The sequence below is a fragment of the Arabidopsis lyrata genome, assembly GCF_000004255.2.
Source record: "Arabidopsis lyrata subsp. lyrata unplaced genomic scaffold ARALYscaffold_3, whole genome shotgun sequence".
Classification (NCBI taxonomy): Eukaryota; Viridiplantae; Streptophyta; class Magnoliopsida; order Brassicales; family Brassicaceae; genus Arabidopsis; species Arabidopsis lyrata.
In genome coordinates this window covers 18,189,190-18,199,173 of record NW_003302553.1, presented here as the reverse complement: position 1 = coordinate 18,199,173, position 9,984 = coordinate 18,189,190, and the positions used below count along the sequence as shown (strand labels likewise).

Sequence of the window (9,984 nt, the reverse complement as noted above, 5' to 3'; positions counted from 1 at the left end):
AAACTATGTGCGGGTTTGCAAAGTCCGCTTTTAACCTTTTGTGGCCTTGTGGTTTTGCTTTTGAGATTTTTAGGCTGATCAGACCTTTCTCTTTAGAATGCGAGAACTGAGCTCGGCTTAACGCGAGTTCCCCACTTCGGGTTTAGTCAACTCGGTAAATTTGTTGGGCTTGAGCCTTAAAAAACTTTTGTTGTTAATGATTGATTTTTTTTTTTTAAATGCGAAGGTTGCTTTTTCCTTTCTCATTTCTTGAAAGTAGGAAAAGCGGCTCGTCTTTAAGGCAATAACTGCCTTTTCTCGATTTCCAAAAATGGTTTAAGTTACTAGGGCACGCCACCATTAATGATTCTTCGTTTCCAAGACAAACCCTATTCCTATTATAAATAGGAGGTTGTTTGCCTTTGATCTCTCCTCAGGAAACTTCATAATTCACTCGATAAGCACCACATCAATGGAAAACGAAAACATAGTCCCCGTTGATCCCGGTAGCCCGCTTTTTCTGTCCGGTGATGGTTTTGAGCCGGCAGGTGTTCTCTTCCCGCATGAAAGACCCCAACCCGGACTCCCTAGGCCCGGAGAGGTTCTTCCCGAACGGATCACTAAGTGGTCCGATCCTTAGCCAAATTTTAGGGTTCATTCCTTAAGACAATCCGTTTCATATTATTCCGCGATTCATTATTTAGAGTCATTATGCAACCTTAGAGTAAAACAAAAGATCGGATACTTTATTAGATAAGTAAAGGATTCGATACAACTTATGAGTTTGCATATAAGCTATTACAAGTCATATAATCGATCCTATTCTACCCGATTCACCACCACCCATCTTCCCGACCATGAGTCTCTCGCGCCTAAGCCATATCCTTCCCACGATCACCATCCTTCCCTGAAACCAACAAGACATAAGTACTCGTCTTTTACTTAGTGGATGCAAGTCCATGCAATGCACTATACGTTCTTATAATCCTTTGGTCCGGAAAACGGATCGGAGAGAGGAAGTAAGCGCATCAGTTCGGCCTAGAACCGGTAGATCCTCGCGGATCCGCCGATTCCTTGCCGAGCCGCCTCCCCGTCTCAACCAAACCGTTACTCCTCACAAAGTATGCACGATATGAATATGCTCATGAATGACTAGGCCGAGCAACGAACTAATCAAACAACCCACAATATTCTAGCCCTTATACCATCCGCACGTCCGGAGATCGTAATCTCCGAGGCATTACCACGGCTTTACACCCACCTTGACTACACGGATTCGATCGGTGAATGATCCGTGTTGCCTCTCTCGATCGCCGATAGAACGCTCGGCTCCGCAAACTCTCCTTTTAACCGTATTCCTCTCGGCAAATGCCTTAGAGTTTCCTCTGGATTTTAGGTGTTTGCGCGTGTCTCAAAAATGAAGGAATCGCCTTCTATTTATAGTGTTTACGGATAAAACCGTTTTCCCCAAAGGTGCCCGTTCGGTGGAAACGCTTGTTCACATATATTCGTTGAAACCGCTCATTCATGCATGTTTGAGTAACCGTTCGTCCGTGTCTGTTCGGCCAACGTACGTAACCGTCAACCCAACCGCCTTACTACCTTCCCACCCGACCAGCTGACCTAGCTAGACTGTCACTCGACCAGCTGACCTTCACTCCGTCCAGCTTAGGTGAGCTACCAATCAGCTGGTCCAGCTAGTCGAGCTGGTTAGCTCATCCCTTCTAGCTCGTTTCAGCTTGTTAAGCACTTCGGAAGCCATTCTATCCGCTTCCCTTAGACTTAGCCCGAGGTTTCCACACTTCCCTCGAACCAAGTCTTCCCCGGCGATCCTATTGAGGATCGCGGGTGTTACAAGTCTCCCCCCCTTGAATGGGATTCGTCCCCGAATCCGACTCAAGTGGATCTTCATCCATCTCCTTAAACCACTTAGGAAAATCGGCCTTCATCTTATTCTCCGTTTCCCAAGTAGATTCTTCGCGGCCACCGCAATCCCACAAAACTTTTATCATGGTTATCCGTTTCCTCCGAGTTCCCTTCTCCATTCGATCCATGATTCGAATTGGTCTTGCTTCCACCGTTAGGTTTTCTTTTAACTCGGAAGGAATATCTTCGACACGCTCCTCGTGTTCGCTTAGACATTTCCGAAGTTGTGATACATGGAAGACCCTGTGGAATGCATCCAACTTTGGTGGTAGTTGGAGTTTGTACGCCACAGCCCCTACCCTTTCGATCACCTTGTATGGACCAACGTACCTTGGACTCAATTTCTTTCTTGTAGTAATCGCCCTTTTCCCTTATACGTCACCGCCTTAAGATATACCAAGTCTCCCACTTGGAACTCCAACTCTTTTCGACGCTTATCCGCATAAGTTTTTTGTCGGTTTTGGGCTTCCTTTAGTTTTATCTTAAGGAACTTCATCTTTTCGGTGGTTTCATCCACAATCTTCGGACCAAACAGCATACGTTCGCCCACCGGTGTCCAACATAGCGGCGTCCGACATGCTCGGCCGTACAACGCTTCGTAAGGCGACATACCAATACTAGCTTGGTAGCTATTATTGTACGCGAACTCCACCAACCTTAAGTACTTCTCCCAATTCCCACCCCAATCCAAGATGCATGCACGTAACATGTCCGCAAGGGTTTGAATTGTACGCTCGGATTGTCCGTCCGTTTGAGGATGGTAAGCTGTGCTCAAGTTCACCCGCGTCCCCAAGGCTTTTTGGAAAGCCTTCCAGAAATGCGACGTGAAACGTGTATCCCGATCCGACACAATGCTTACCGGAACCCCATGTAACCGGACTATCTCGTCTAGGTACTTTGCTGCGATCTCCTCGGCTCCATCCGTTTCTGAAATTGCCATAAAATGCGCAGACTTTGTTAATCTGTCCACCACAACCCAAACCGCATTGTGTTTAGACTTGATCCCTGTAGGTAACCCGGTAACAAAGTCCATTGTTACATAGTCCCACTTCCATTCCGGCATTGGTAGATTTTGCACCAATCCACTCGGAACTTGGTGTTCCGCCTTGACTAGTTGGCACGTCGAACACTTAGCAACCCATGCCGCTACGTCCTTCTTCATTCCAACCCAATGGTAGTATCGTTTCAAGTCTCGGTACATTTTACTCAATCCGGGGTGGATCGAGAACTTCGATTGGTGCGCCTCTTTGAGGATTTCTTCCTTCAACTCCTTATCGTTTGGCACGCATACCCGACCATTCACCACAATCGTACCATTGTTAGACGTTTGGTATTCCGTCTTATTGTTCCTTGCCCAATCGTTTATCTCCTTGTCTTTCTCTTGAGCCAAACGAATTCTACTAAGTAGATCAGCTTGATCGGCCGCACCTAATCCCAATGGCTCATAATCCTTAGACAATGCATTTAAATGCAAAGTTCCCATCATGTTGACCAAAGCCTCTTGGTTTTTCTCCGCTTCTACTTCAAAACGTCTCCTACTTAAGGCATCCGCGACTTGATTTGCTTTCCCCGGGTGATATGCAATATCTAAGTCGTAATCCGCCACGAATTCCATCCACCTTCTTTGCCTTAGATTTAACTCCGACTGGGTGAATATGTACTTAAGAATCTTGTGGTCGGTGAAGATTTGGACTTTAGCTCCGTAAAGATACGATCGCCAAATCTTCAAGGCAAACACCACCGCCGCCATTTCCAAGTCATGCGTAGGATAATTTCCTTCGTGTTTACGCAATTGCCTTGAAGCATAAGCGATTACACTACCCTTTTGCATCAATACGCATCCTAGTCCCGTGATCGATGCATCCGTATAGACCATGTAGGGTTCACCTTCTTCCGGTAGCACCAATACCGGAGCGCTCGTTAGCATAGCCTTCAATTCCGAGAAACTTTTCTCACATTCCTCCGACCATTGAAACTTTGTATCCTTTCCGGCTAGCCGGGTCATCGGTTAGGACATACTCGCAAAGCCCTTAACGAACCTTCGGTAATATCCCGCCAACCCGAGGAAACTTCTTATCTCAGTGGCATTCTTCGGTCGTGGCCAATCCTTAATAGATTTTATCTTCTCCGGATCGACGGACACTCCTTTATCCGAAACAATATGTCCGAGGAATCCAATACTCCTTTGCCAAAATGAGCACTTGCTTAACTTTGCAAATAACTCGTGCTTTCTCAACCGTTCTAACACCGCCCTTAGATGATCTTGATGGGATTCCGAATCCTTAGAATAAACAAGTATATCATCGATGAAGATGATCACAAACTCGTCTAGAAATTCTCGGAAAATGCCATTCATCATCTTCATGAAGGCAGCCGGTGCATTGGTTAGACCAAACGGCATCACCACAAACTCGTAATGGCCGTATCTCGTCCGAAACGCCGTTTTTTGAATATCCAGGGGATCTATCGGAATTTGGTGGTATCCCGAGACCAAGTCTATCTTTGAAAACCACTTGGCACCTCGAAGTTGATCCAACAACTCATCTATCCGGGGTAATGGATACTTGTTCTTCACCGTAACTCTATTCAATCCCCGATAGTCAATGCATAGCCTAAAGCTACCATCCTTTTTCTTTACGAACAAGACCGGTGCACCCCATGGTGAACTACTCGGTCTAATGAATCCTTTATCCAACAACTCTTCCAATTGTTTCTTTAGCTCCGCCATTTCTGCCGGTGCCATCTGGTACGGAGCTTTAGATATAGGAGTTGTTCCCGGTTCGAGTTCAATAGTGAATGGATCGGACCGGTCCGATGGTAAACCACTCACGGCCTCAAACACATCCGAGAACTCGTTTGCGATCGGAATGTCTTTCAACTCCGCACTCGCCCCAACTTCGTGGGTTGTGATTGTGGCTATGTATGCCTCACACCCTTTCTCTAGCATCCTTTCCGCTTGGATTTCCGAGATTACCAAACTTCCCGAAGTTGTCCTTATTCCTTGGAATTTTAACATTCCTTCCTCCCTCTCGAATTGAATCCGTCCTCGGTGACAATCAATATGTGCCTTATACTTTCCCAACCAATCCATACCCAAGATAACATCGTGTTTCTTGAGTTGAACAACGATTAGGTCCGTAGGCATATTGACACCGTTAACTACAACCGAGATGTCCCGAACAATACCGGACGGGTACATTGCTTGCCCGCCAGCTGCTCTAACCATTCTATATTCGGTGTTCTGGTCTTTAATGAACCCACCCTTTTTAACCATCTCGGAACTCACAAAACAATGTGTAGCTCCGGAATCAAATAAAGTGTGTGTTTCCACATCACCTATACTCAAGGTCCCTACACATTTCCCTATAGTGCTAAGTACCTAATCCGTTTATGCACGATGAAATGCAATGCACGAATTAAAATAAAAAGCACAAAGGCTTACCAGTGATCGCCATGAAGTTCCCAGCGTTGTTAGCTTCCTCCGACAATTCGTAAACGCGCGGTGCTATAGCCTGCCTCTTGGGCGGAGGCGGTAACCCATTTCCGCTACGATTTACCCTTTGTCCAGCTTGTCTTTCCGCTTCCAGCTTTGGACATTCTCTCTTGAAGTGTCCCGCTTTCCCACAGTAGAAGCAAGTCCTTTGCTCATTCACACTCTCTTTCGGAGTTCCTTGTTCCATCCGTGGACAGTTTTGGATACTATGATCCTTACTCCCACAACGCACACATGCACCAACAGCCCTCCAGCAAGTTTCGCTGTGATTCTTCCCACAAGTAGCGCACTCTCCGCGCTTAGTATCCGATTTGGTGTCCTCCACCTTATCAAATTTCCTCTTCTTGTCCATCGGTTTCGTTGGCTGCGAAGGACGCGACGAAAAATTCTCCGGTTTCATCCGTTTCTCCTCCTCAAGCCCAGCTTCGATCATGGCTGCCCTCTCAACCAATTCGGATACCGAAGTAAAGGTTCGAATCAAGCAATGGTTATGGATTTCGATCCTTAATCCTCGGATGAAACGACGAACTTGAGCTTGTTCATCCTCGAGTTCTCTCCCCACATATCGCCTAAGACGATTGAACTCTTCGTCATACTCGCGCACCGTTCGGTTCCCTTGAACCAAATCCAAGTAGGCGCACTCGAGTCTGTCCCAAGCCTCCGGTGGGAAGAACTTCTTGTTGAATTCTTCCTCAAAATTCCCGAAGGATTGGATTTGATCACCTTTCTGTTTCTCGACGGTTAGCCACCAGTTATGTGCATCGCCCTCCAAGAAGTGGATCGCAATGTCCTTCCGGTAATCCTCCGGGCATCGAGTGGAGTTAAAGTTTCTTTTGAGCCGAGTCCTCCACTCATCCGCCACGATCGGGTCGGAACTTCCCGTGAAATGCTTCGTTCCCAACTTCGAGAGTCTCCCCGCTTCCTTGAAGAATTCATAGGCAGATTGACTTCAAGAGTCTCCACATCTACGTCCGCATCCGCGTCCGTTTTGTTCTCCTTCACTTGTACCACAGGATCCGGTACGAGTGCCTTAGTCAATGCGGCCATTTGTGCCATCATTGCCTTCATCGTATCCCATTGTTCTTGGGCCGATGGAAGTGCATTCGGTGCCTCTTTTTCCTCCGTTGCATCACTACTCTCCGGAGTTTCGTGAACCGGAAGTTTCTGTCCAGCCTCAGGTCCGGCCGGGTTTATTCCATCCATCGTTGCTTCGACCCTTGTTTCCTCAGTGACCCGCGTCTCCTCGGCGGTCAAGGTCTCCTCAACGACGTCCTTATCCTTCTTACTCTTTCCCTTCTTGTCTTTCTTACCCATCTGCGAAAACTCACAAGTTAGTCATATAACTCAAAGTAATCGTTTAGAGAGAAAGAACATCTACCGCGAGATCTCATTAAGCCGATGAGTGGTGATCCCCAAACCCAAAACTCATAGTCCTAGAACCGTAAATGCTCTGATACTAACTTGAAAGACCCCAACCCGGACTCCCTAGGCCCGGAGAGGTTCTTCCCGAACGGATCACTAAGTGGTCCGATCCTTAGCCAAATTTTAGGGTTCATTCCTTAAGACAATCCGTTTCATATTATTCCGCGATTCATTATTTAGAGTCATTATGCAACCTTAGAGTAAAACAAAAGATCGGATACTTTATTAGATAAGTAAAGGATTCGATACAACTTATGAGTTTGCATATAAGCTATTACAAGTCATATAATCGATCCTATTCTACCCGATTCACCACCACCCATCTTCCCGACCATGAGTCTCTCGCGCCTAAGCCATATCCTTCCCACGATCACCATCCTTCCCTGAAACCAACAAGACATAAGTACTCGTCTTTTACTTAGTGGATGCAAGTCCATGCAATGCACTATACGTTCTTATAATCCTTTGGTCCGGAAAACGGATCGGAGAGAGGAAGTAAGCGCATCAGTTCGGCCTAGAACCGGTAGATCCTCGCGGATCCGCCGATCCCTTGCCGAGCCGCCTCCCCGTCTCAACCAAACCGTTACTCCTCACAAAGTATGCACGATATGAATATGCTCATGAATGACTAGGCCGAGCAACGAACTAATCAAACAACCCACAATATTCTAGCCCTTATACCATCCGCACGTCCGGAGATCGTAATCTCCGAGGCATTACCACGGCTTTACACCCACCTTGACTACACGGATTCGATCGGTGAATGATCCGTGTTGCCTCTCTCGATCGCCGATAGAACGCTCGGCTCCGCAAACTCTCCTTTTAACCGTATTCCTCTCGGCAAATGCCTTAGAGTTTCCTCTGGATTTTAGGTGTTTGCGCGTGTCTCAAAAATGAAGGAATCGCCTTCTATTTATAGTGTTTACGGATAAAACCGTTTTCCCCAAAGGTGCCCATTCGGTGGAAACGCTTGTTCACATATATTCGTTGAAACCGCTCATTCATGCATGTTTGAGTAACCGTTCGTCCGTGTCTGTTCGGCCAACGTACGTAACCGTCAACCCAACCGCCTTACTACCTTCCCACCCGACCAGCTGACCTAGCTAGACTGTCACTCGACCAGCTGACCTTCACTCCGTCCAGCTTAGGTGAACTACCAATCAGCTGGTCCAGCTAGTCGAGCTGGTTAGCTCATCACTTCTAGCTCGTTTCAGCTTGTTAAGCACTTCGGAAGCCATTCTATCCGCTTCCCTTAGACTTAGCCCGAGGTTTCCACACTTCCCTCGAACCAAGTCTTCCCCGGCGATCCTATTGAGGATCGCGGGTGTTACACCGCACGCAGTGTTTCACTTCCCTTCGAAGGAAAAGAAAGAGGCTTGCGATTTCCTGGATAAGGTTTAGTACTTATCTTCTTTGAACAAAACTTTCCGCTTTCTTCTTTTTACCTACTTATCTTTGTTCTAGGTCGTCGACAAGAACCGTCGCTTATGTGACGAGAGACAGCGGCTAGGTCTCAAAAGGCAAACACTAGAGGCTCGCATTGCTCGTGTGGAGAGGAAGATAAGAGCTCTGGAAAGTGACCCCTTTCAATGGGAATGGCGGCACTTTGATTCTGTTGCTGAGATCCCGAAGATGCTCCGGATGTATCTCCGTGCTAAGGGAGTTCCAGGGCCCGTGAATGCCCCGGTCTATACCGCTCCATCTGATAGCGAAGAAGAAGACGAGGAGGATGCCAGCACCCGTCGGAAACGCGTTCGGGATCATCCCGAAGTGGATGCCAAGAACAAGGCGTCCACTTCGAACACTAAACCGGCGATGAAGGAACCTGTTCCTGAGCCTCTTCCATAAATGTTCTCTAATTCTGCTCCTATTTTGAACTCGTAATGGGCTTCGGCCCCTTTTTTTTTTTATTTATGGAAACATTTGCAATTTTCCTTATTCTTCAAAATATTCTCGGAGATACGTCTTTTAATGCATGATCGGTTTAAGAGCATAAATCTCTCCTCGAATCACTCCAAGGGATATGACGTTCTTATAAATTATGGTCTCAATTTCCCTTTACTCCTCACCACTCTTTTTCATTTTAGCAGGTATAGAGTTCAACCTTCGATGTTCAGAATCTATGCTTGACTTCTCCAGGATTGGAATGATAAACAGGCAGCCTCTTCCACCTCGCGGCTTCTTCAGATCTCAGATCCGAGCTCCGTGCGCTTTGATCAGGGATCTCCCAATCAGAGACCAAGGAACATCGATGGCATTCATAGAGGCACTTGCGCTTTAGCATCGGAAGCTTATATTGGAAAAGAAGAGCTTGGAATCTCTAACTTCGCTCGAATTCCGGACTGCATGATGCCAATCCTCGACTTTGCTGGTCAAGGAGTTGAAGTGTTCTGTTCGTCAACAAGATTTCCTTAATCCGAAGTGTACGATGAGGGACATTCCGTCTTATTTGTTTGAATAAACGCTTTATTTCCAATATCTTGTATGTTCGCATAGCCGAACCTTTATTTGCCTCACTTGTTCGCACAGTCGAACCTTTTCCTTTAATAAAGAAATAAAACAAATTTTTATTAATAGCTGAACTCGTTTCTGAGCTGCCTACGTACCCATTTCGGGATCAAGCCACACCGTAGTTCATGTACATAAAAAATGCATGTAGCTTTAAACATAAAACTTCTTTAGGTTGATCACATTCCAAGGTCGCTTGACTGGCCTGTCTTCTAAGTCTTTCAGCCTATAAACACCGTTCCGAACCACTTCGGTAACAATGTAAGGTCCTTCCCAATTAATACCGAGTTTACCGGCACCTTCTTCTTTTTATTGTCAAAGACGCGCCTTAACACATAATCTCCCACGAAGAACGGCCTACTTTTGACTTTCGAGTTGTAATATCGGGATGCTGTCTGCTGGTAATTCTGAATCTGAATCAAAGCTTGATCACGCCTTTCATTTATGGTATCTAGTGAAGCATTAAGCATTGCTGAATTTTCTTCCTCATTTAATGGTGCTTCTGTTTGGCGAAGTCCGGGCACGTTGAGTTCAACTGGTACTACTGCCTCCATGCCATAAACCAAAGAGAATGGAGTTTCTCCGGTGGGTCGCCTAGGGGTTGTACGATAGGCCCATAGGACGGGTTGGAGTTCTTCATAGCATCCTCCCTTTAG

General features: G+C 46.5%; 1 protein-coding gene across 2 annotated transcripts; it reads left to right on the top strand.

Annotated features, from left to right (window-relative positions):
• The first annotated feature begins 236 nt into the window (after positions 1 to 236).
• LOC110229647 lies at positions 237 to 8,668 on the top strand. Of its 2 annotated transcripts, XM_021030260.1 has the most exons (4): positions 237 to 538; positions 8,153 to 8,215; positions 8,285 to 8,339; positions 8,580 to 8,668. In XM_021030260.1, exons 1-4 carry the CDS (start codon positions 452 to 454, stop codon positions 8,666 to 8,668), a joined length of 294 nt encoding a protein of 97 aa, XP_020885919.1. In that variant the 5' UTR covers positions 237 to 451. The 2 variants fall into 2 exon arrangements, with proteins under 2 accessions (XP_020885919.1, XP_020885918.1); XM_021030259.1 differs by having other exon boundaries at positions 8,285 to 8,668.
• The last annotated feature ends 1,316 nt before the right edge of the window (positions 8,669 to 9,984 follow it).

What these genes read in the sequence shown, in the direction of transcription:
- LOC110229647 (XM_021030259.1), top strand. Translation starts at nt 452, where the DNA reads ATGGAAAACGAAAACATAGTCCCCGTTGATCCCGGTAGCCCGCTTTTT. An exon ending in AGCCGGCAGGTGTTCTCTTC is followed by an intron (nt 539 to 8,152) that starts CCGCATGAAAGA and finishes GCGGGTGTTACA; the next exon opens with CCGCACGCAGTGTTTCACTT. An exon ending in CTTGCGATTTCCTGGATAAG is followed by an intron (nt 8,216 to 8,284) that starts GTTTAGTACTTA and finishes TCTTTGTTCTAG; the next exon opens with GTCGTCGACAAGAACCGTCG.